The sequence below is a fragment of the Gymnodraco acuticeps genome, unplaced genomic scaffold (assembly GCF_902827175.1).
Source record: "Gymnodraco acuticeps unplaced genomic scaffold, fGymAcu1.1, whole genome shotgun sequence".
NCBI classification, from domain to species: Eukaryota; Metazoa; Chordata; class Actinopteri; order Perciformes; family Bathydraconidae; genus Gymnodraco; species Gymnodraco acuticeps.
Genome location: NW_022990951.1, coordinates 244,695 through 271,670, shown reverse-complemented (window position 1 = coordinate 271,670; position 26,976 = coordinate 244,695). Strand labels below are relative to the sequence as shown.

The window sequence follows — 26,976 nt, the reverse complement described above, 5'->3', positions numbered from 1 at the left end:
CAGAATACTGAAATCTGTATTTTCTTTTCCTTCTAATTTGTTATTATTTGGTGCAGGCACGAAACAAACTACCAATAGAAATACATTGCTTTTAAAATCGTTCTGTGTGACACGAAAGAAAGGGGGAAATCGTGTTGGTGAACTTGAATCAATAATTAATTTCGTGACTATAACACGAAATGCCTTGAGACTGTGTTGTATATAAATAAATGTGCCTAATATTTCAAAAAGCTGTGGATGACATTGATGGGGGAGATTGATCTGTTCATAAGAGATACTTTATGTTCCTCCAGTTGGGAAATAGTTTTGTCCTCACATCAGAATTTTGACAGTCAATGTTCATTAATAACACATTTCTTAAAAATGGAATGACATACAATAAATAGATATTAATAATAAAATGGAGGTATTCTCAGTAGAAAAGACAGAGTATCTTCACACCATAACATCTTTAAAAATAAATGAGAACACTCCCCAATATACCAATCTACTAAAAAGGGACAGAAGCATAGTGTACTCTAAACATACAGACATTGTGCACAGTAGCTTTTAATTCAAAGTAAAATAAATCAGAATGAAAGACCTCAATCACCCGACTGTGGTCTGGGTTTTTAAATTGTGTTTGCGGTCATGCACTCTTCACGTTTCATAATCCATATTTTCAGATAGTCATTGAGTGAAACCCCCCCTCATGTGCACTTTGTCCTTCTGATGTTAACCATTGTGTATTACGCTCGTGCTTTTATTCGTCTCTACGCTGACTCCACAGTAAAGTGACCATTAAAGTTCAGTTTAATTGGACTGCTAATGACTGCAGGCACAGCACGCGGCACGAAGAAAACAAGCCCGTTTTAACCCAAGTTCCCTGATAAACAATTCCCTTGAAATATTAAATAAAGGCTTTCTTTGAATCCTAACTCTTAGCCATCAATTTAAATACAGACAGACGAGAGAGCACTTTTCTTTGTGCCCAAAACGGCATGAAACTCAGATTTTACATTATGATTTGAGCAGACGTTTGGATCCAAAAGAGGTTGCTTAGACACAAACCCTGCCAATGCCAGTTTACACCAGACATGCATATTTAAAAAGAAGTCATTCAGTTCTCATTTGGCGGTTTCAGCATCTTGTTTGTGTGATGGAAAGTCTCATTAACACATGTGCAAAGAGACGCAAGTCCTCTGCCCACGACTGAACCAAGGTTACCACACACCCTGCAGTCCATATGGAGAATTCATCATCGTTTAATGAGTATTTAAGTGTTTTAATTACAAGGTTTCCAACACTGCTGCGTAACTAAGCTCCAAACGCAGCCTGTCGTATGAAAAGAAAATTGCCAAGCACGAGAAAATAAAACTAATTTAAGCATTAATTTGAAAATGAGGTGCTAGACTGCTTTAATGATATTAAAGTGTTCTACCATCATAAAAACGAATTAGATGAAAATGACATTTTAAAATAGCTTTCCGAGCTGTCTAGATTGTAAATATAGTGATTTAAAAAAACGCACATATGCTCATTTTCAGGTGCATATTTGCCTCTGCAGACCGTTTACATGCACACAAACCTATATAACACACTGCCACATAATAGGGCCTCTCTAAAAGAAAATGTGCCATATCAGGGTTTTTCGAGAAAAATAATGTATGAGGTTCCCCAAAGTCACTTCCTGCCAAAAGTACAGCGCCGTCGGCTTTCCGGTGAAGACGATGAGAGCGAAGCGGGAAATAATAGTTTCTTCATGTCTTAAAGCTGCCGAGTCATGTATTGCACCTCAAACAACAAATACATCCAGAGTTACGGTGTCTTTACTTCCTCTACAGAAAAAAGGACAGTAAATTAAACGACTCGTCCACCAGCAGACCGACCGAACATCCATCCCCTATTTAATAATAATAATTAGGGCTGTCAAGTTAACGCAAAAAATAATTAACGCCACTAATTATTTTTAACGCGATTAACGCATGTGTATTTTTTTTTCTCGGCCGCCCCGTAGTTTCAGAGCGCATCGAGTTTAAAATAACACACACACACACACACACACACACACACACTCTTATCAACATATGAGTGTGTGTGTATTAAAAACTTGAAAGATATTCCTCTCAGGTACATTTAGAACAGATCAAAAATGTGCGATTAATTCGCGATTAACTATTTAAATCGACTGACAGCCCTAATAATAATAATACATGTCATTTATATAACGCTTTTTCTGGTGCTCAAAACGCTTTACAAGCTAGTAGTGTAGTATTCATGTATGCAGTATTTACTCGGAGATGCGTTAAACAAAGCTGTCGATTCTGTCTGACACTATTTTCATATTTTTGGAGTAAGAATAACGTTTTCGACGAACAGAAATATCGTTTTCTGTCATCACGTTAACATTTTACGGGGGAAAATCTGCATCTTGGTATGAGGGCGCACGCCTTACGTTAAGCAGTTTAGACAAACTGCATATTAAAAACAGTACAAGTACTTAATGACAATGAAAACAGTTGGCCCTGTCTGCAGACCGAATCATAATGAATGAAAACAGTCACCGCCGATTAGAGAAATCAAGTATTCAGAAGCAGTTTTAAAATATGTAAAATAATGCAATGAAACCGGCGTTTGTTCGGGGCGACACGACAAGTCTTGTTATCAGAGAGAATGTAAAAACACAGTGGGGCCTAATGTTCCACAGAAAGCAGTACAGCTTGATCCTGCAGTATCTAAACTCATAAGCTCAATGCAGCTCCTTTCTGCTGAAGATAAACGGTTCATTAAACCACACAGGACTAACGGCACACACTTGACTGGAATACATAAGTGTTTTCAGAGTACAGCACAGCGAGCAGAAGGTCAGGGGTGCACGAGATGATTATCAGACGTAATTACAGCACATTTAACCTTCCAGGCGACGGAAAGCACAACGACTGACTGGAAATAACAAACGGTATACAGTATGTCCTGTTGTGTGGTACATTTAGTCCCATCTAAACACATGGCTGACCCGACACTTTAATGGAGTCAGCTTTGATGCGTGCATAATGAACACTGATCGGTTAAAGTTACATTAATGTCCTTTTAGTTTATGCAAAGAAATGTGACTCGCTGCCCTTTCCTAACGGACTGCGAGCCTATTTCTGACGCAAAAGACAGACGAATGTAAAAGCTTTTCCTCTCGCTGTGCTTTAACGTTTTCTCGTTTGTTTAAAGCCTCAGTATGTCAAACAAAGTCTAATTCAAACACATTTCATCTCCGTGTCTCAACAGGAGAACTCACAGCAGGAACACGGACACAGCTTCTGTCCTCACAATTACAGAGCAAACAACGTACAGACGAGAGCATTTGCTTCAGTTTTAAGACGATAACCTCAGTGCTGATTAGATACAAGCAAATTGATTCGATCTAAAGCTGACATGACGGCGACAGAATGTGACAGGAAGGATATATGGTTATTGATGAGACTGTAACATCAAGCTGTGAGCAGTAAGGCTGCTACCATTCATTTCATTATCGATTCATCTGCCTTTTACTTTCCAGTCAAATTGATTAGTCTATAAAACCTCGGAATATAGTTTTAAAAAACTCTTTCCAGTTTGCGGTCCACGGTCATGACTTTACATGTGATATTTTGTCCGTTTAACACATAAATATAGTCACTTTATTTGATTTAAGGAGAACAATTATGTTTGAGAGCCTGAAAAAAGCATTTTCTGACATTTTTGGTAAAAAAAAAATATATATATTATCGAAAAATACGCAATTATTTTTGACGAATGACTTCGCAATTAGTTGACCAATTAATTACAGTTCTCATGATGAGGCCAATAATATACATTTTAAGGAGTATCCCATTTCAAAATTGCAATATTGTTGTGCACAGACTTGTTTTACCAACTGCCACCATGTAAAACAAGCAGCTGCATTAAAACAACCAACTCTAAACTAAATCACATTTCATTTTTTTTATTTCAAGATCTAGAAATAATCAACACTGGATTTTCAACACATTTCCCACTGTCGAGACCTAGAGCAATTAAGTCAGAAAGCAATTTGACAGGACAAAACATCCGTCATTGCCGTGTTCAACTAATGGTGTAGAGTACCGCAAATGGCTTTCCTTTGTGACACAAACACGGCGACAGAACTAAGCAACGAAGCCAACTCATTTTCTCTGAACTGGGCACTCTGACAAACCCACTTACTTTGACAAACGTGTGACGACTCATTAAAAGCTTATAAAACACACGCCTGATGCCATTAAAAGGATTACAAAAAAGAACCACAGGATCCTTTTAATACCTGTGGACTCGGGAGTCACTTAATTGGCTTTTTTATTTAAGCCTTTCCGCAACCAACTTATCCATCTTCAAAACGCTAGAAAAACATCGTATTGTAATCATAAGAGCTCTGTGGGAAACGGTTTACAATAAACTACGTGTTAAAGTCAAAATGTAATGAAAATACACTTGTACTCATTGGCATGTACCATTTTAATCTAAAGCCCCCTAAGTTTCTTCTAATGCAATCAAAAAAAAACATTGCAACCTAATGAAACAACAAGTTCCTATTCGGCTGCATCACAGACATCCATGTTAAACACCTGCACTTTTGAAAGAACATCCATCTGTTTGCAACTCATATATCAATACTCCAATTACTTGTATCTAGACTATTCTGCACTATTTCTATTAGATTATTTTTTTATTGTATCTGTTCTATTGTGTAGCCCTGTTGGAGGAGCCTGTGATCTAAGATGTTCATTGTCATATCTACACTGTAGCTACGCACACATGACAATAAAAGCCTTGAATCTTGAATTAAGGGAAGCCCACTCACGCTGTATGTGAATTAGCTGCTTTGGCATCTTGAACTCCCCGGGGTAGAGGGATTCGTAGTACGTGATGTCGCTCTCCGCCTCGGGCACCGGGATGTGCATGTTGTCCCGCTTCTCTCCGTAAACCTGCTGCGCCGAGATGGCCCGCTGGAGATGGTGTTCCTGCAGAGAGAGAAAAGTGGAGGTGAGACGCCTGGACCACTGAGGGGTAAGGGTGGGGAGCGAAACTGGCATTGAAGGTCTCATATTATACTGTTCATCAATATATTACAGCTCTCAGATATATACAGAACATGTCTCTGAAGTGTTTGGCTCCAAACACCAAACAGATCATTGCAGCATTACCCATAATCCCCTCTGTTTCAGCCCTGATTCAAAAGTACTTTAGATGAAAATAAGGAGCCCCTCCCCACGCCCCTCTGAGAGATATTTGAGGGGACATGGACACATGTTGATGTAGAAGAGACATGAAGAAGAGGGGACACATGTTGATGTGGAAGAGACATGAAGAAGAGGGGACACATGGTGATGTAGAAGAGACATGAAGAAGAGGGGACACATGTTGATGTAGAAGAGACATGAAGAAGAGGGTACACATGTTGATGTAGAAGAGACATGAAGAAGAGGGGACACATGTTGATGTAGAAGAGACGTGAAGAAGAGGGGACACATGTTGATGTAGAAGAGACATGAAGAAGAGGAGACACATGTTGATGTAGAAGAGACATGAAGAAGAGGGGACACATGGTGATGTAGAAGAGACATGAAGAAGAGGGGACACATGTTGATGTAGAAGAGACATGAAGAAGAGGGGACACATGTTGATGTAGAAGAGACATGAAGAAGAGGGGACACATGTTGATGTAGAAGAGACGTGAAGAAGAAGAGGGGACACATGTTGATGAAGAAGAGACATGAAGAAGAGGGGACACATGTTGATGTAGAAGAGACATGAAGAAGAGGGGACACATGGTGATGTAGAAGAGACATGAAGAAGAGGGGACACATGTTGATGTAGAAGAGACATGAAGAAGAGGGGACACATGTTGATGTAGAAGAGACGTGAAGAAGAGGGGACACATGTTGATGGAGAAGAGACATGAAGAAGAGGGGACACATGGTGATGTAGAAGAGACATGAAGAAGAGGGACACATGTTGATGTAGAAGAGACATGAAGAAGAGGGGACACATGTTGATGTAGAAGAGACATGAAGAAGAGGGGACACATGTTGATGTAGAAGAGACATGAAGAAGAGGGGACACATGTTGATGTAGAAGAGACATGAAGAAGAGGGGACACATGTTGATGTAGAAGAGACATGAAGAAGAGGGGACACATGTTGATGTAGAAGAGACATGAAGAAGAGGGGACACATGTTGAAGTAGAAGAGACATGAAGAAGAGGGGACACATGTTGATGTAGAAGAGACATGAAGAAGAGGGGACACATGCTGATGTAATTGATTTTGCATAATAGGTCCCCTTTAAACAGGCACCAGGCTACATTCTTAAAGACTGTGGTATCGATATTATCCGTTCTTACCGGGTTTCTTATAAAAATGACGAAAATAGATGTAATATTTCTTATTACATAAAACACAACAGTGTTGGTTCTGTTCTCAATGAGTTTTTTCCCTTAAAAAGTAACAAAAGAACCGATAAAAATACCATTAAGGAAGCGTATCGCTAAGAGGAGTAGTAGTTAACCTGCAGACTGAATTACTTCCAATGCAACAGATGGCGCATTTCTCTTTACATTTAAGCGTATTTGTTGTTTGCAAACTGTACAAAAGAAAACAAGTGCCACACAGTTGAAAGTCTTTTTAGATCAGTTATAAAACTATATTCAGAACCGATATATATGGTAGAAAAAGAGCCTAAAATCTGAATTAGAAATACTTAAATAATCCCCGGGAGAAATTGGTTCCCGGTGTTCCTTTTTAGAATTCATAAAATAGAAATAGAAGTAAAATAAGTGATCAAACCGTAAGTAAAACTGTGCAATAAAAGATCATGTTTATTTGGGTTTCATAATATGATTAACATAAACATAAGAAATCAAAGTAATATTTCCATAAAGACCAAATTAAAATAAACTCCAGCTGAAGGGAACTTTGTGATTTCAGCCTCTGCAGACCATTTACATGCACACAAACCTATATAACACAAAAAAAAAGCCCAATAGGGCCTCTTTAAGTGAAGCAAATTCAAACCATTCCCCCGCTGAATCGTATTATTAAGTCTGAAATAACACCACGTTTTAAATGCACGCCAGCTAACTTAACTGAGGGAGACAACTGACGATGATCCCGTTACACATTGGGCAACATTTGTCCTCCAGATCGTGTAACGTCTTTAGCTTCTGTCACAGTTCCCAGTAAATGGCAGGGATGACCTTTGAGGCACCGCAAGTGGCTTCTCTATTCACACCAGCGTTGCTTTCAGGAACATTCCCGTCTTTCGCCTTGTCAAACATGCCACTGGAATGGCATGCGGGTGAGGGGTGGGCCGAGGGGGCAGTTCAACCAGCAGGCGATAATTCAACACCGCCATAAAACTCAACGAAAGAAGAAGCAGGGAGGAGGGGGGTATGCAATGTAGATTTACGCTGTGGAAAACGTCTCTTCTTACTTCCAGGAACATGGGAGGCAAAGAGCTGCTTATGTCCGCTATAAGGGATTGAATATAATACAAGTTGCGAGGAATGTTTTTCCACTGACTTCTTGAATCAGAAACAGTCACTACATACATTAAAGTCAAATAATTGCAACTACGTCTTCAGCAGTGTTGTAATTGGTTTGCTTGCTCTATGTGAAAGTGTCCAACGTCAACGATATCGTCAATGGAGCCGCTTTCATTGACAAACATTAGAGTACTTCTTATCTATTCACAACACAGCCATTTCCCACTTAAAAATAAGGATTTCCGGTGGGATACAGATTGTCCAGAATATCAGCCCTTGCTCCCGTTTACACATGACCTCAAGCAAGATGTGTTGTTGTTTACACATGACCTCAAGCAAGATGTGTTGTTGTTTACACATGACCTCAAGCAAGATGTGTTGTTGACCATATTAGGGATTGAGGGCACGTGTTAAAAAGGGACTTGTGAAAAACACCTGAATGCGAATAAACAGAACTGCAAGGTGAAACAAAATCAAACTAACACATGTCACGCTATTTACATTTAAGAAAGTGGAAACGTTTTCTTTTATGTGAAAGAATCTGTGATCAACATGGTCATAAAAGATAATTGATTCAACCTAGAATGATATGACAGTTTCATCCCTCAGGCCATAAGACTGTTAAACACCTGAACTTTTGAAAGAACATCCATCTGTCTGCAACTTATATATATATATATATATATATATATATATATATCAATATTCAAATTACTTGTATATGGACTATTCTGCACTATTTCTACTATATTCTATTTTATTGTGTTGCCCTGTTGGAGGAGCCTGTGACCTAAGATTTTCCTTGTCATATCTACACTGTAGCTATGTACACATGACAATGAAAGCCTTGAATCCTTGAATATGGAAGCTGGATAGATGTGACCATCTGCAGGTCTCCCTTGAAAAAGAGATCGTTGATCTCAATGGGATTTTCGACGGGTTAAATAAAGGCTACAAACAATCTAATCACCATCATCTCAGGAGCACAAGTACTAAAGCCTGACACTGCTTCTGTCCGATGGCCTTATCTACCCTCCGTCTTTGTGACAAAAGCCTGCTGCTGCTGCCAAGCCTGTTTAGGGGAAATGTCCCAGAAGGAAGGACGGCAGACGGGTTGAGTAACTGGTTTTCTGGCGGGCTTCTTCTTGTCTGAGCGGTCCCAGTCAGTGGTGCTAGCCGAGCCTCTGGGCGCTGAGCCACTGGCAGGCACTGTCAACAAAGCGGCTCTGTACAATCTCTCTCTGGGGAGGAGGAGTGTATTTATTGTATTCTGAGGTTGTCGGAAACACGGGGCGAATGGGAAGAGGTGGTAGGGAATAGATTCAAGGCTTTCATTGTCATGTGTGCATAGCTAGTGTAGTTATGGCAATGAAAATCTTAGGTCACAGGCTCCTCCAACAGTGCAACACAATAAAACAGATAATAGTGCAAGTAAATAAAATATAATAGCTCGTATGTTGCGGACAAAGTGAAAAGCACACAACGAAAAGTAGAGCTGGAGAGGAGCAAAAGAAACGGCAGCCACCATTACCGGCGCCATCTTTATATATCTGTAGTAGGTAAAGTGAATGACACTTTCTATTAGTGTACCGATACTTGAAAGGTACCGCGATACCCTGCCGTTAAAAACGTTACGATTCCTCCGTTTCATTAGTATCGGTACTTTAAGAATGACGGGGAAAAGTACTCCGGTGAGAAAGCGCCGTTTTAATAAGAGCCGTGTGTGTTCAGCGCTCTGCTTCCACTCCCTGCACTGCAGCCGTGCCTGCAGCCCCTCCCTCTCAAGCAGGCTCTAAGTCCCTCCCCTCTCTCGTGCACGCAGCCACGCGCTAGCTGCCAGAGCATGTGAGAAAGCGAGAAGCATGGCTGCAAGTGGGAGTGCAACTGCCGCTGCGCCTCGGCTTGTTGACAAAAAAGATGCCAGAAACAAAATGTGGAAGTATTTGAGCTACATCTCTGACAGCGAGGGCAAGCCTACGGACACCACGAGGCCTGTCTGTGAGACATGTTTTAGATCCCTGCAAACCAAGGGAGCCAACACATCAGACTTCGCTAAGCACTCGCCGACCGGCATCCAGACAGGTTAGCGAATGTGATAGATAACATAATTACATCATGCTCAGCTCAAGCCCTCAGATCTAAGTCAAACAAGTGTAATTTATTTTGTGACAAACGAACGTTTTCGTAGTTTGATAACTGTCTAATATGGCTATCTTTTTAGCTAACTTACCAATGTGGCTAACATCTGCAATATACATTTTGTCAATAATTATTTATATTACTATTACATGTTAATAAAATATTTTAAAAATTATATTTTATAAAACAAAAAAGTTGTTCGAGATGATGCTTAATTTGATTTAATACGAATTATTGTCATTTATTTTGTTTATTGTTCTCATTGTTTAAAAGTTTGTGTTATGGTTATGGTGTGAAATAAAGCACAATAATTACATTTAAGACTTTTTAAGACATTTATTCCCTTTTTTTTAGAAAAGTATCGAAAAAGAATCGGAATCGCAATTCTTGACTTGGCATCGGTATCGAAACCAAAATGTTGGTATCGTGACAACACTACTTTCTATGAGTACATGTAATTGTTGGCAGTTTTGTTTAGCTGTTGTGTCACATGTAGCGTTCATTGTTTAGTGATCTTGTTCATTTTTGTAAGTTGTAACACCTCAACATGCTTTGGCAATACGATGTTTTGGAAATGGTCATGCCAATAAAGCTCCTTTGAATTTGAGTCAAGTAGAAAGTGTGTGTGCTTTAAATGAATGAGTGTGGTCCTTTGGAAAGTAAGAGACTTTGCTTACTGCAAGTCAGCCATGGTACAGTCACTGATGTGTAACGCAAGTACACACATTGAGGAGGATATACAACATTGAAGAGTTTCAATATGCGGTCAGATTTTGGTTTGGCGCGCTCTCTAGGGTTTACACCAAAATGAGATTTCTCCATAAAAACAGGTCTGCAACCGACACAAGTCACTGCTTCCTTTTTTGCAGGTTATGTGACAGCTCTACTCTCTACATCTCATCTGTTAGCTTAGCTACCCAAAAGCCCTGTGAGCCCCAGTGTGCAAAGCTTTTCAAATGACTTCTATACTGATTGGTAGGAGTGTTTAACAAAAGGGTGAGGATTCATTTACCCCAACTACACATACAGTATATGTTGATACATATTTTATGATAATAAATATATAGTGAATATTGCGTAAAGCTCTGTGACAAACCAAATAGACTATTCATTTACTAACCCTGTACATCTCACAATTGGAATAAATCAAACAAAGAGGTCTTCATATTACTTATACACAAGTATCAAACTGGTGACACATGTCAGTCAGTTCATAGAAAACATACAAGCCAACAGCTGCTTCAATGCACGTGTTTCCCTACCAACCAACAAGTCTCTGAATTCATTTCCAAATGGAAAGAGAAACATTAGCCGTTTATGTTGTTCAGTATGCAATATCAAACTGTATTACCGAGATGTAATAGTTATTTATAGAGAAAAACATAATTCAGAACCTACTTTAAACACAACAGCAATAAAGAAGCACTGTATCCTGTGGTGAGCCTTAAAGTTGCAATTTGTGAACAACAAACCGCAGTCAGACGGCGCCGCGCCGTTATATCAATGGAGAATTTTCTGCTGAGACATTTATGTAAGCTGTTTGCCACCGAGCTTCAAGCTCAATGGAAGCTGGGTTTAGTTTTAATACAAGCTTCTCAGCCAGTCGGCTACAAGTTTTCAAACATTACGGTCGACTATGTAGCTCCGACATACTGTACGTGTTAAGGGGCGGGACATCTAAGCTGTTGACCAATCACATCAGAGCTAACCAATCAGAGCAGACTGGGCTCTGGTTTCAGACAGAGGGTGAAAAGAGGTGCTGCAGCACATTAAGCATGGAGACATGCTAAAAGTAGAGGAACAAAATATGAACCTGAAAATTAGCTTAATAAGCCCTTTAACATAAAGAAAAGAGTACGTTAACGGCCACGGAGGCATAAACGTGAACTTTATAATGTGTCACCTTCAGAACAACATTATGCTGTGATTTTAAAACACATTCAGCCTGTATTACATTTATTTTGAGTCCCAGAGCAACTGATAATCAACCACGTTTGGGCTTAGGGAGCAACACTATTCAACACGGTCTGTGGTACCAAAGGCAAGCGATTGTATTTTACATTCATGGAGCTTTATAGTGCCATCTGTTCTGAGGATGTAGCTGGAGACGCTGCTGTGGACAGCCTTGCACTTTTATTTGAGTGCTTCCCTAAGGCTTCTAGATACGAAGCTCACAACGCTTACACTTTCACCCAAAGCATTTACTCTGACCCCCTCTATGAATGTACACTCACAAAAACCTTCATGTTCCTATCGAATTCTCACTGAATCATTCCCCCGATAGGCGAATGCCAAAACCTCCGCCTCAATGTCCTCGGGCTTCTCCACAATAAGAGAAAAACTCATAAAAATCAAATGGCCTTGAGCGAAAACACGCAGGCTGCCAAACCCAATCAAGCAATGCGTTTGTTTACTTTCCCGGCCATTTCCTGGAGTAGACTTCAATTGAGGTGAACAGTCAGAATACAGAACATTAGTTGATAGCTTTTTCCTTTCGCTTTCTCACACATACGCACAAGAGTCCAGAAATAGCCCTGTAAAATCACCACATCCATCACCGTCAGGTCTGCTGAGGCAGGCCGAGCTTCCTCCACCTTCCTCACTCTCGCTGTAAACGCCACTTAACATGACGGACAGCTGCAAGGGCTGCTGGGTAACGCTGTCGAGGGACGCATGCATACAAGGCGGTTTAATGCACCACGCGGTAGAGGGTGGTTTCTAATAACCAGTGTGAGCAGATTCGTGGGAAATTAACAGCAACCATGACAATGCGCTTTCGGCTCAGGCGGACAAATGACTGATCATGAATTGAGAAACTTTTGCGGTTAAACTTATGGTGGATAAAAGGAGTTTCTGTAAGGGTATAATAATTCTGTAACGAGAGTAGGTCAACTTTTGCATCACTGTGATGTAAAACTAGGGCTGCACGATTCATCTTTTAATATGGAGTAGTGCAATATCCAAATCGCATTTAGAGCAATATTTGGTAAGAAAATATAAGAATAAGAAATACTTTGATAATCGCAAGGGGAAATTGGTTTCCTGAACATTTAGATTGAATAAAAAAAGAATAAATGACATTAACATAGGTAAAAATGTGAGCAAAATGATCAAATAAGATAAACATTAATTAAATGAAAAAGGTCATTGTGGAGAGAAGCCATAAAGACCGTTTTCTACAGAATTAAAATAACCCTAAACCTTTCCTAATCCTTTAGTACAGATCATCTTAAGAAATTATCATTTCAACATAATGATTGAGAATAAAGTGATGAAAAAAATGATTCCCTCTGATAAAGCAATTGCAAAGTGATTCCCAATATTACTCAGAAATAATTGCAAATTTTCCAAAAAGTGCAGCCCTAAATTACTGGCCATAAATTGAGGGGAAAAAAGTCCATCCCACAAACCTCTACTTCACATGACATGCTTTAATGCTCAAAACGGTCTTTCTTTTTCCTCGTACTGCTGTTAGCTTGAGAGAAACTCCCTCCCCCAGTCTTTGCACAAAAACCTATAGACACATTACAGAAAAGGGAAAACCCCAAAGGCACATTAGGGCCCCTTTAATATAAATGATAAAAGTAGTGTATAACAGCATAGGAAAATCTCGAACAAAGGACCACTTTTACATTATTTTGAAGAAAATCCAATGACTCCCAAACAGGACCCGTACAAAGTTTTCTGGCGTTTCCACAACTCAGCAGTGCCAACTAATTTGCCTAGCTTGCAAACCGTATGAGGATATAGATTGCAAAACTTGCCTCAAGACTGGTGTTAATTTCCCTGCGCACATTCACATCAATATAAAACTGTCAACAGTGGAATAAAAAAGGGGGAATGGCTGACGAGGCAACTTTCACTTTCACAGCATGATGGCTGCAGAGACTTTGGTCAGGTGACAGCCCTACATTTCCATCCAGCAAGGTCACACGCTGAGCAACTGGTGGTATGCCAGAGTGTGAGGCTCTTTATTGTGTGTGTGTGTGTGTGTGTGTGTGTGTGTGTGTGTGTGTGTGTGTGTGTGTGTGTGTGTGTGTGTGTGTGTGTGTGTACAAGAACGGTGTCTGGCAAAGAGGAAAACACAACAGATGCCTGTGGGCTCCCAGCAGGGCCGCAGACACTGACCTCAGTTTCACCCAAACGTAAACATAAGACAAAGTGCCTGGCTCAAAACAAACAAGCCGCACGTGCCGAGGGAGTTTCGGCGATGACAGCTTTTCAGTAAAGCCACGCTACACACACACTGCCTGTAAATTACAAAACCACATGCAATGGTGAGCAATGATCCTTGAAAAGCAAGGAGAAGGCAAGAGTAAAACGGTACAAACGAGCGAGGCTTAATGTAGCACACAGCCTGTTTTTCACTGGGAAAATCTGTCCGACATATTTAAGGCTCTGAAATCAAGCCAAGTGTCGAGCGGGGCGAAGTTAAAAAAGAAACCACAATGTCAGAGGATTTGTTTCACAATTTGTCAACCACTATTCTGCATGCAGCATCGGCAGAATGAGATTAAAGCATGAAAACAGTAAAAGCACTAAATACAAATGTGAACCAGAAAAGGAGCACAATAGGGTTCCTCCAAGTAACTTCTGTTCTACTTAACCAGGGCCGGCCCTTGGCATAGGCAGTATAGGCGAATGCTAAGGTCGCATTAACCCATCGGGGGCGCCGAAAATTGGGGAGAAAAAAAAGTTACAAATATATCTTTTTTTATTTCATAACACAATTTCCTGATTTTGGATCAACAAAGTACATCTTATTATCTTATACTAACAGAACTACGCCTATATTGCGTACAGCAAACCCATAAACCCCCCCAAATCAAGTTGAACTGCCCCAGCAAAAAACAGAGGTTTATGTGAAATAGTTTTTTATATAATGGTTTGTGTGCAATTATAGGTTTTAATGTTGTATTTGTGTTAATTTAAAATAAATCAAACCCCCAAAAAACGTATACAGCTTCTGTGCGCTTTTATTAACATTGAAATGTACTGTGTATGTGGCCGAGGGGGGGGGGGGGGGGGGGGGGGGAGTTTTAGAGAGCTCTCTCCTGAAAGACTGAGAGGCTCTGATAACCTCAGCTCAGGGAGGTAAAGGCACACCTTTATATGATCATTATAGTTGTAAAACAATAAGAGAATAAAGTAGTTATTAATAAACAAGAATAGAGTTTAAAAGGAAAGTGATTTGTAAAATATCCATAAAGAAAAAGAAAATCTGTTTACAGTTCTGTTTCATATGTATCCATAGATCTCCTAATGTTGCTCTCAAAGTGCACCAGAGTGATGCTTTTAACTTCAATATAAAAAAAACCTAGCGGAGGTTAGGTCCCCCCCCCCCACTTAAATCATATTCAAAGGGATAGGATACTAAATACATTTGCGCACATCTTGTGTCCATATCTTTCTGTTTTGGTGGTCATGCCACAACCGTGCACGTGCATGCATGTGCGAGTCATAGTGAGTGTCTGCATGTTGGGGGGGGGGGCACCAGCTAAAATATTTGCCTAGGGCAACCACTGTTAAGGCCCTGTACTTAACATTTGTTTGTAGCCTTTATTTAACCAGGTGAAAGCCCCTTGAGATCAAAAGATCTCTTTTTCAAGGGTGACCTGCAGAAATAAAAAAATTGGAATTTATAGGGTTAACTATAGGGTTCCTGATGATCCCAGTGTCTCGAACTGGGCAAAGTGGCCGTATTAAAAAGGTCTGTATCCATTCAACGCTGCTAATGACAAAGGCGAGTCTAAGATCACAATAAAATGACGAGGATCGCCATCATACTTATAACATGCAACTTAAAGTTTGGTCTCAATAAACACATGATGACTGCGATTTCTTCCATTTGTCCAGTACATCCAATGCTCCCAGGACAGCAGCAATTAGTTGAATGAATCCCTGGCATTATGAAAGGTGTAAATCTACTAGTGTTTCAGAACAGATGTTTACTAGCAGAGTCACCACATATAGCACACTGTCATCATACAGACCACAACATTGAACGGGTCGTCCATGTGGTTGAGGCTGCGATAAGCTCAGCGTGGAGTAGGGCTGCAAAGAACTCCCTTTTATTAAATCTCAGATTCATTTGTTTCTTGGTTAATTGATAAGTTCAATTGTTTGTTGGGTCTATGAAATATCTGGAAACTGTGGAAAAGGGGGGTCCCATGCCACCTCAAGCACATGATGATGTCTTTAACAAGGTCACGGTTGGTCCACTACGCAAAGAGATTTAATACATTTACTTTTTAGCAGAATAAAGAAACTAGAGATATTCACATTCAAAAAAGCGTGAATCAGTGAATTTTACTTATTGTTTCTAAACAAAGAAAAATATTAAAACTGGTCAAAAGAGGATTTATTTAATATTAATCAACTAAAAGTATTATTTCCTGCATGAAGCATAAAGGGACTGCATTTCTGTGTTGTACAATTACAATAAATGAACCGCAATATTTACACAGGCAAGCACTTTCCCCCTGTGTGGGCCAATGAGTTAAAAATCAAGGATGCACAACTAAAAACACATGTACTTGCGGTACAATGAAGCAACAACATCATACATTAAGGGCTGAAGGAGTGAGTCATGCATTTCTTTTACCAACAATAACTCAAACCATATTTCCTATCAAACACCTGACGTAGAAATTCAAAGCAGACTTCTGAGCATTTGCAGCAAGCCTTGGCCTACCTCTTATGATAATATGAAGGTTACATAAGGGAGCTCTCCAGCTGAGCACAACACAGACTTTGAAGTGACAGCAACTGCAACCCCTCCCCCGTCGTCATCCTCCTCCCGTGCGCCACGTGCCGCCGGTCTGCCAGCCTGCTGAGCCATCTGACACACTGAACCCCTGACACACAGCCAGCACCAGACTGGCTGCTAAGCACTGAATAACAACAGCATCCACCAGGCAGGGAAGTCTGGACTGATATTCCCCCAAGTGTCACTTTGTTAGGACCAGTGGTGGGGGCCCTTACAGATTTAAAAACCACTACTGCATTAACCCAGCCTCTCTCTCTCCCCCCCCCCCCATACTTATCTAAAATAATCCGATGTGCTGCTAAGAATGATAGAAGTTGTCAAATAAATGTCATGCAATGAATGGAAGAACACATTCCCCATGGGTTACATCTAGTTTTTTCTAAACAAGCCCCTGCATCCAAAAGATAAGCACCAAAACACTCGGCATAAAATCGGGAAGCAGTCTTTGTTTATTTACATGACTCATTCGTCCCTTAAACTGAGCCAACATATCTCCTTCTCTAGCTAAATCATAATACGCTAAGGATAGAACATGAATTCCCAGATTAGCTTGTGAAGTTATACAATTTGTATATTTGAAAATGTGCAGTGGCAAGAGAATTTGGATGTGGTTCAATCTAATCTGGAAAATCCAATGTCAAGACTGGGAAACCAGCGAGACTGTTACAGTGAGAGTTGTAACAGATACTGGGAAAAACAACCCTTTTTTCAAGAGCAACTTTATGTAAAGACAACTTAGATGAATAAATAATATAAATATGTGAATGCCGGTTTGTGATGCAAGACTGGGAGATTAAATATGATATCTCTCACTGCTACATTGCAATGAAAGTAATATTTAAATACAGTGAAGATCACAACACAGCCTCAATACAAACAAACATCAAACGCTGAATATTATTGTCATGTCAAAGTGCTTAATAGCTGTGATGACCTGCACTAAAGCAATGCAATCATTATTTTGTATTAATGTTTTTTTGAATTTTCTATCAGCATTATCCTGCACAATCATCACTAATATCATTCTGCAGATTGGACCATTCTAGAATATTACATATTTTATTATTGATGCATTAGAGTGTCATCAAAGCTGCAGCTAGTTTTAATGACTTTGTATACTGCAGGGTAGCTTGTGAATTTACTCCAGGTGTTAACTAAAGAGTCGATTATATTTCACACCATTTATCCAGATCTGCTAAGTAACTAAAGGTATTAATGAATGTATTGAAGTAAAAGTATACACACACTGCCCGATCACATTGCTGCTGTAACTAAACCATTTCCTCAATTTAGGATCAATAAAAGTATCAATCTAATCAAAACACATGATGTATTATTCTGAAATGGGCCATTATGCATAATAAGTATTTTCACTTTAAGTTTATTTTGATGCCAATACTTTTACTAGAGTATCATATTGATTGCAGGACTTTAACTTGTAAAAGTATTCCTACACTCTGGTACTTCTACTTTTACTCAAGTACAAGATCTGAGTCCTTCTTCCACCTCTGATTGTATGTCATGCCAATAAAGCTATTTGAATTTGAATCGAGTTTCCCCTCGGCAGCAGTGTTGACATGTCTGTACAAAGCAGCAAAAAATGAAAATACTTGATGTAAAGTACCTCAAAATTGTACTTAAGTAGTGTAGATAGATACTTTATTTATCCCAAGTTCGGAAATGATTTTGTCACAGCAGCATTTTGATAGTAAGGATACTTAATGACTTTAAACCACTGGTCGTAACTGTAAAAATAATTGGAAACACTGCATGTCAATATGGCCATGCTAATAAAGCTATTTGAGTTTGAATTGAGTTTCCCCTCAATGCATGGCAGCAGTGTTGACATTTCTGTCTGCTCGCAGCACAGATGCCACATATAATCTGAAATCACTAGCTCCCCCTTGCCCTGGTCCTTTGCAATTACGCCAACACAAGGCCTCGTCCCGACACACAGGAGACAAAATGTCGGAATTGCTGAAGTCACATGACTCCTTTGTACTTAGAAAACCACCTCACGTACAAATAAAGCAGAGCAAACCTGCTTATCTCATCCAAAAACCACACATTATATCCCCGTGTAACCATAACAATAACCACCGTCACACAAACGGTCCGTTTAGAACGGAATTCCGTCGTGTTTCTCCTGAGAAAAAACAGCAGCCATTTTGTGTGAAAGCTTGCGCAGAGAAGAAAAAAAAAAGGAGGGACGCTTCATTTAAAAAATAATAATAAACCACATAAATTCAACATTTTTTAAATAAATCATACCGATTCCTCTTCTTTCTCCATCCCCGTGGGCATCTGCGGCACGGCCCGGTTAATGGAGGCATACTCGTGCAGGTCGGGTAAATCCTCGCAACGGAACACGGGCAGCGGCTTGGTAGCGTCCAGAGCTCGCGCCCGAAACGACAATTTACTCATTTTTTCACAACTCGAGATGCAATATAAACCTATCGGATCTCCTGATATTCACAACGGTACCGAGTGGCGCTTTCATGGATGTTTCTGTGCGGTTTTCTCTACTCTAACGTTGTAAAGCTTGTATTTAGGGCGTCGCCAACGGAGCCGGGGGAAGGGCCCGGATCTTGGTCGCTCTCTCTCGGACTGTTTTTTTCCGACGCTCCGCTCCCTACCGTTGGTTCAGTGCGCCATGGACAACATGGCGGACATTTAAAACTCTTTTGCTCTGTTTCGTTCGCAGCGGTCCAACCCCCAGCGCGCGGACCGACCATTCCCACACGGTCCTGAGCGCTTGCGCGTTGCGGGGGTGGGGGGAAGGGGGGCAAACTGACTGCTTTACAAACACACTTATATATTAATGATTGCAATTACCGTTAGGCGGAAATATATATATTGTTTTAAAAAAAAAATAGAGAATCTAAATTAATGATTAAACATTAATGAAACATGAGAAAGGAAAATAAACAAATAAGTAGATCCAATACAATTATACTAGATAAGTAGATACTAATTAATAAAAAGCCAAAAATACACAAATAAGTATACTTACAATGTATACTCCATTTAGTAGATACTAATTAATAAAAGCCAAAAATAAACAAAGTGGATAAAAAAACATTATACAAAATAAGTAGATCCCAATTAATAAAAGCCAAACAAATTATCAAAGTAATAAATGTATGAATACAAAAAAAAGGCTTGATTTACGTGTGTAAAACAAAAACAAGTAATGAAAGGCATACCTTTTGCTCCTATTTGCATACAACACACATATTGACTTTGCAGTACATATGTAATATTAAACACCAGTAACATTGTAGCCACATTTGATTTTCAGTAGTAAATAAAGAGGAATCAAAGCTTATATATCAATTTTTATTCTATTGTATTAATTCTATTTTTAGGCATGTTTTTAGTATTTATTAAACCATACTACCATTAGGAATTAATTACAGTAGGCTAACTACCCTACACATAAAGCAGTACAAAAAAGCCTCAAATTAAACTTACCTATAACTTTGAATATTTATGTTATGGTAATTAGTGTTATGCTTTTCAGTAGACCAAAGATCATCCATCTAAGTTTATTCCTTTGTGTTCATTTTCGTTTCGTCATGCGTAAATCCTTAATATATTATTTAAATATGTTTAATAAATACAGTACCCTAACATTCTAGAAAAGGTTCAAACTTGTTCTACTTTTTAGTAGACCTTTTAAATCATGAGAAATCAAAAGCTTATTTTCGAATTAATTCAGTTTTATAATTTTTCTTTTTTAAAATCATGCTTTAGTGATATTATTTAAAAAAAACACTTTTTTTTAAATGTGACTAATAGTATACCATTACAGGGTGTCCGCGGGGTCTTAAAAAGTATTACAAGTTGATAAATCAGTATATAAATATATATGAATGGTCCAAAGAGGTTGTATTCTACAGTGTGCCTGAATGTAATCATTGCGTAGGTGTGTAGTGTGATTATGTGAAGTTTATTGATGGCATCCCGTTGGATCTGACGTCATCTGAACAGGACATCGCACGCTCACTGCTTGATAGCGCGAAGGTCCGTTTACGCCGGTTGTTAAACAACATCGTTATGGGGAAATGCAAGTCTGCGTCCAAATGGTTGGAAGATAAGGAGGAAGGACAATCAATACTGTATATAGTCAATGTGAGGTGAAGTGTGTCAATGTAACCGGTTAAAACTCGAAGGGGCGATGAGGTCTTAAAATGTATGGAAAGGGTCTTAAAAAAGGTATTACATCTGACTTCAGGATACCCTGCATTATAATACAGTACACACAACTTCCCTACAATTCTGTCAAAAAAAAATCAACTTTTTCCTTTAGTTGAATAAAAATCGACTATTTGTTATATATAAATTATGATTGTTTTTATGCTTTTTGTGATTTTACGCCTTTCATTAAACCTTTAAAATCATGAGAAATCAAATGGTTATCTGTTCAAATGTGTTCTGTTTTATAACTTCTCGTTTTAATCATGCTTTAGTTATTGATATAAAAGAATGTTGAAATGTGACCAATAAAAATACCTTTATGAGACAATACTACCCTAAAAGTTCTATCAGTAAAATAAGAGCCTCAAGTTAAAATACCACCTTACTCTGAATTATTATTTTATGGTAATTGGTTTTATGTATTTTATTATTAGAACTTTAAAATCATGAGAAATCAAAAGGTCATCTGTCCAAGTTTATTCTGTGTTATAACTTTTCTTTTTAAATCATGCTTTAGTTATTGATATATAAACACACGAGTCGACTACCCTGACATTCTAGCAGTAAAAAAGCCTCAAACTTCTCCAGTTTACTAATATACTACCTTATATGATGGTAATGTGTTAATGCTTTTGTGTTAAACAAATCCTCAGCAGGGGTAGGAGTAACAAACTCCACATTATCCACACAAGCCAACGCCTAAAATACCAGAGGAATGACCGGATTACTCGGACCCAGAGAACCTTATCTATCTCTACAACAGCTTTGGAGGAATGTTTATCCCAGGTAAACCTCTCCATGTTCACCACCTCAACACTGTCGCCCTCTTCTGGTGCAACAGGTTAAATATCAGGGCACCAACATGTGTTTTAAAGCAGACAAAACTGCACACAACATTTCCTGAACGTGTATACCCAAAAGCAGCTATATTATGCAGTTTGGGTATTTCCAGCAAACCCCAATGGATTGGGAGAATTGATGCCACACAACAAAAGCCAAAGACATCTAGAAGGATAATTCATGCTGTATCAATATTGTAAGAATCATTAGAACGTCTTACCTGTTGATGACATTTTGTTTATCCAGGGTCCACCCAGGGGAACGGAGGGTCACTTTTCATTATTAAATCCACTGATGGCATCATGATGACCTGAAAGCAACAAAAACATTTAGCCAAAAGTACGCATTTTGGGACCTTTTCACCATAACACAAAGCTTTAAAGAGGAAGTGACGGCTTTGTTACAGGAAAAGATAAAACACACGTGGCACTCGGGCTGCTCAATTCATCGTATTTTAATCGCAATTACGATTTTTTTTGTTGAATTATACTTAAAGTTCAGGGTAAATAAACTGTTAAAAACATACTGTTCAATTTTTTTTTTCAATAAATGGATGTTTTCAGAGTAAATGGATAATCGTTTTTAATAATCGTGATATCAATTATTGACCCAAATAATCGAGATTATGATTTTTGCCATAATCGAGATTATGATGTTTGCCATAATCGAGCAGCCCTAAGCCCCTTCACTCAAGTGAAATGATTTAGAGATTTCAACTTTTTTTTAGTAGAGGGTTGTATGGGGGGAGCAAAGTGGAAACATAAGTCGACCACCTGATTATAATTGCAACGACCACACCTGCTGTGTTTATAGGTTTCTCACTGAGTGGACTCTTTAGTGTGGTGAATTAGTATTGAGTTTAGTTGATTATATAATTTATCTCGTGGGAATACCATTTTTCATACTGCAACATGATTGGAGAAGGGATACATAATATGATGCCAATTAAAAATCAAGTCCTGGATGACAGTGAAGTTGATACACAACAGGCTGGTAGGAAATAATATAGAAATAAAGGGGAATATGATGAAGCAAAGGCCCTGTAGTAGGGCTGCTCAATTCATCATATTTTAAATCGCAATTACGATTATGGCTTGCAACGATTACGAAAACAACGTAATCGAAATAAAACGATAATTTTTTTATTACTACATTTATTTTTAAATTATACTTAAAGTTCAGGGTAATCAACTGTTAAAAACATACTGTTCACATTTTCTCCAATAAATTGATGTTTTCAAAGTAAATGGATAATCGTTTTTAATAATCGTGATATCAATTATTGACCCAAATAATCGAGATTATGATTTTTGCCATAATCGAGCAGCCCTACCCTGTAGTCGTATTTGAATTGACAATTCACAGTTACGCATAGAGTGGTGCAGGAATGAGTCCAATAACTGGAAATGAGTTCTTGGTTCTAGATGCTTGAAATATGGTTTGGTAAGAACAGGCTAACAAGATTTATTTTGTTCAATGAGATCAAATACGTCAGTAAATACCCCATACCTATACCCCCATAACGTCTGAGGCGTTTCGGCGTCTTGAAAACGGTGGTTGCTAACAATTGCCTAAATGAGACTGATAAACGTCATAAGGCCGAACTTGAGAAGGCCTTAAGCTTAGCGGGGGTGCCATGTGGTTAGTTTAAAGCAGTGGTTCCCAACCTTTTTTCCCCAAGAGCCCCCCCAAATGACTCCTGTTGGAAGTTACATTGCATTTAGCTGACGCTTTTATCCAAAGCGACTTACAATAAGTGCGTTCGACCAACAAGATACAAACTTGAAGAAAACAGAATCATAAAGTACATCAGGCTTCATAGAGCCAAACATTTCAAGTGCTACTCAACTGGCTTTAGGTAAGCCAGTCCTTTATTAGTATATAAGTGCTTTGTTAATAGTTCTATCGCTCGAAGTGGAGTCGAAAGAGATGAGTTTTCAGTCTGCGCCGGAAGATGTGTAAGCTATCTGCTGTCCTGATTTCAATGGGAGCTCATTCCACCATTTTGGAGCCAGGATAGCAAACCCACGTGTTTTTGCTGATGGGAACTTGGGTCCCCCTCGCAGTGCGGGTGCAGCGAGCTGTTTGGCTGATGCAGAGCGTAGTGCACGTGCTGGGGTGTACGGTTTAACCATGTCCTGGATGTAGGAAGGGCCAGATCCATTCGCAGCATGGTACGCAAGTACCATTGTCTTGAAGTGGATTCTAGCAGTTACCGGAAGCCAGTGAAGGGAGCGGAGGAGCGGAGTGGTGTGGGAACATTTAGGAAGGTTGAAGACCAGACGAGCCGCTGCATTCTGGATGAGCTGCAGAGGTCGAATGGCAGTTTCGCTATTAACTTCTAGCAATTGCATTTATGCTTTAACCTTTATACAAGTGGTGTTGAATAAAGTGTCATAAACATGTATTAGCCACATATCTTATTTTCTGCAAGTATCCAAAAAGCAATGGAAAAATCATCCCATTGCTTTTTGTTGAGGAAGCCCATTGTGATGCTACATTTGGGATTGGCCTATAGAAATATGTCATCACTGCACCACTCTATTGTCAGCAAATTAGCAAGCTGTCGTTGGCACTTTTAATATAGTATATTTTAATATTGGTTAATATTGTCTGCTTATCTGTATTATTGTGTTGCATTGTTGGAGAAGCCTGTGACCTAAGATTTTCAACGACATAATTACTCTGTAGCTATGTTAGTTTGACAATAAAGAACCTTGAACCTTGAAGACTAAAGCCGCTGAAAATGGCTCATATCTTGTTAAGTCAAAATATGTGCAACGTAAACAGCGGAACCTGAATGCCTCTGGAGGTCACCAACATTTAAAATTAAACCTGAGACCCTACAGTTCCCTTCAATTCAACTGTTACCTGTCTTCAAGGGAGTCTGACCTGTAACGCTCACTCAACTAAATAAGGTTGAATTTTGTTTATCAGGAAAGATTTCTGTTATGCAAAGCAGTAAAATGAATGTCGAGGCAAATAAAACTCCAGGAGAATAATTTGTAATACTTACCAACCGTTTTTAATTCAGGTCAATACTATTGATCTTTTGTGATACATCCCAATTTTGGGGTTAGTTTTTCCCTTTATGACATTGCTATTAAGCTGTATTGTTGAGGAATGCCTTGAAAATGTTTTAATTTGCAGATAATTAACAGCCTAATTTTAAAATGGCAAGCATTGGAGTTTGAAGCCAAGGCCTCGGTATGATTACACACAATGACCAAACGTAGGGTGAAATAATCCAATCTTCAAATGAATTATTATGAGCTTGAGTAAAACACAATCTACAAATAGAGCATCTCAACCTAAAGCAAAACTGTTCTTCTAAACCTCACACTTACTCATAAATATCTACATGTGGGTGGGGTCACACAGGGAGTGGACACAATCTCAGGAAAGCACAGGAATCCCCTTTTTGTTTCAGTTTTTGGGATTTACATCTAAAAATGTGTTGAACTGATAGTGAATTTGAGCTAATTTGGTATTCTAAGCAGGATTTTCGAAGAGTTTTAAACTACAACCACAAAAAAAAGGGGATGATGTGAAGCCGTCCCCATCGTTATAAGCCCATGTAGGGAGAGGTGTGTGTTTCAGGAGGGGATCTACGGTAGATAATGCAGGGGATATGAGGGATTCAGGGCCAAGCAGCTCCCTAACACACCTCAGGAAATGTAAAATCATGTTGACTGACCATAAAAAAAGGAGAAATAATGTAGACTCCCAAATCATTATTTATGAACTTGACATATAACCCTTTAATGCTAAGTAAAACACACATAGAACATCTCAACCTAGCAAACTGTTATTCATACTTTGTGCAAGCCTACAAATGCCCCATGTGGGTGGGGTTACCCAGAAAGCTGACACAAGCAAAGGAATTCCATTTTATTGCAGTTTTTAGGATTTAAATCTTACTTTATTGATCTGATATAGAGAATTTCAGCTAATCTTGTGTTCTTAAATTGATTTTTGAAGAATGTTGAATTAAAATCACTACAACTCACCATGAGGTAGCTCTATCCCTAGCTGGGAGCTTCCCAAATCCATCTTTTGTTTTTAAAAAGGGGGTTGTTTCTTAAATCTTCCCCCCATTGTTAAGCCCATGTAGGGAGAGGTGTGTTTCAGGAGGGATCTACAGTGAGTTACAGTAATGCAGGAGATATGAGGGATTCAGGGCCAAGCAGTTCCCTCACACACCACAGTATCTGCCTGGCACTGTTTACCTACACACCCTAAGCCTCTGATCCAACAATGTTACATTTCCAAACCAACATGATACAAAAAAAACATAATCATGTAAAATAACCCTAAAAAAAAGCCCTCATCCACTCTTTAGCTCCACCTCCTGCTGATGTTATCTCTCCATGATAGCCAGTTTTTACTTCTGCCATAAAAGCAACAACTAGTGATCTACATGTATGTTTTTATGCATTAAAAACATGTATTTTCGACTTAATCTGTCGACATCACGACCTCCCTTTCTCCAAAGGGCTGACATAGTGATGAGGAAGTTTTTTTGTGTTGAATTGCATCCAGCTGACCAGCCAGGAATTTGATTGCGTGTATGAAATCATCTGATGCCAGAAAACACTATTCACGATGGGGCCTTTCTGCCGAGCATCGACTCAAGTTACAATAATAAAAAAACAACAACAGTAGCGACAAGAATGTACTCACCATTTCGATGTTTCAGCACACGTTGAGGGATTTCTTTTTAAAAACAGATGGGGAACATTTCTGCAAGTTGGGGGAAAAACGCAACACGACGCAGCTAAGCAAGAGAGACACGCAACTAACACAAGCTAGTTCTTGTCTTTTATAATAAATAAAGAAACAAAAACGGTAGTTGATATCCTGGCCAGGGAGAGCCGCTTGTCTGCTTTATATCCACCTCGTCAAACAGCGTTTTTGTGTTTTCCTGTCGATGCAAAGCAGGCTGAAACTAGAGAGGTGGAAAAACCAAAGTGCTACTGTTGGGGGTTAACAACTTTGCTGTGAAACGCGGCCTCTGATTGGGCGACAGAAGCCACCAATCAGCTTGTGGAGATGCCAGGGATCGTGGCGTCACGTTCCACAAGGGCTGAAACGCAACGTGATTGGCTGAATACATACACTATATCCTGTAAATAAATAAAAAAGACGCTAGAGACATTTCAAATCGATAGTGACTATACTTGTAATCTCTGAAATGTACGTGCGAGAGTACTCCGGTCTTGTACTTGAGTAAAAGTACCAGAGTGTAAGAATACTCTGTTACATTAAAAGTCCTGCATTCAAAATGTTACTCAAGTAAAAGTACCAAAGTATTCTCATCAAAATATAGTGAAAGTAGCGACAGTAAAAGTAGTCATTGTGCAGATTGGTCCATTTCAGAATAATATATATGATATGTTTTATAATGATTGATCATGAAAGTGTTCTCAAAGCTGGTGAAGGTGCAGCTAGTTTGAAGGACTTTGTATACTGCAGGGTAGCTGGTGGATTTACTCCAGGTGGAACTAAAGTCTGATTT

The 26,976-nt window shown here is 39.1% G+C and overlaps 1 protein-coding gene across 3 annotated transcripts in view; it reads right to left on the bottom strand.

The window, feature by feature from the left end:
- Nucleotides 1-26,432, bottom strand: part of LOC117558719 (enhancer of polycomb homolog 1-like) — a 47,733-nt gene extending 21,301 nt beyond the window's left edge. The window contains exons 1-3 of one of the 3 annotated variants that reach the window (XM_034235077.1): nt 26,142-26,432; nt 21,679-21,768; nt 4,829-4,988 (exon numbers count right to left, since the gene is read on the bottom strand). In XM_034235077.1, coding sequence (XP_034090968.1) covers nt 4,829-4,928 — 100 coding nt within the window. In that variant the 5' untranslated portion in view covers nt 4,929-4,988; nt 21,679-21,768; nt 26,142-26,432. Of the gene's footprint in view, nt 1-4,828; nt 4,989-18,689; nt 19,105-21,678; nt 21,769-26,141 lie in introns of those variants that run through there. The other 2 variants (XM_034235076.1, XM_034235075.1) reach the window with 2 other exon arrangements.
- Nucleotides 26,433-26,976: the final 544 nt, after the last annotated feature.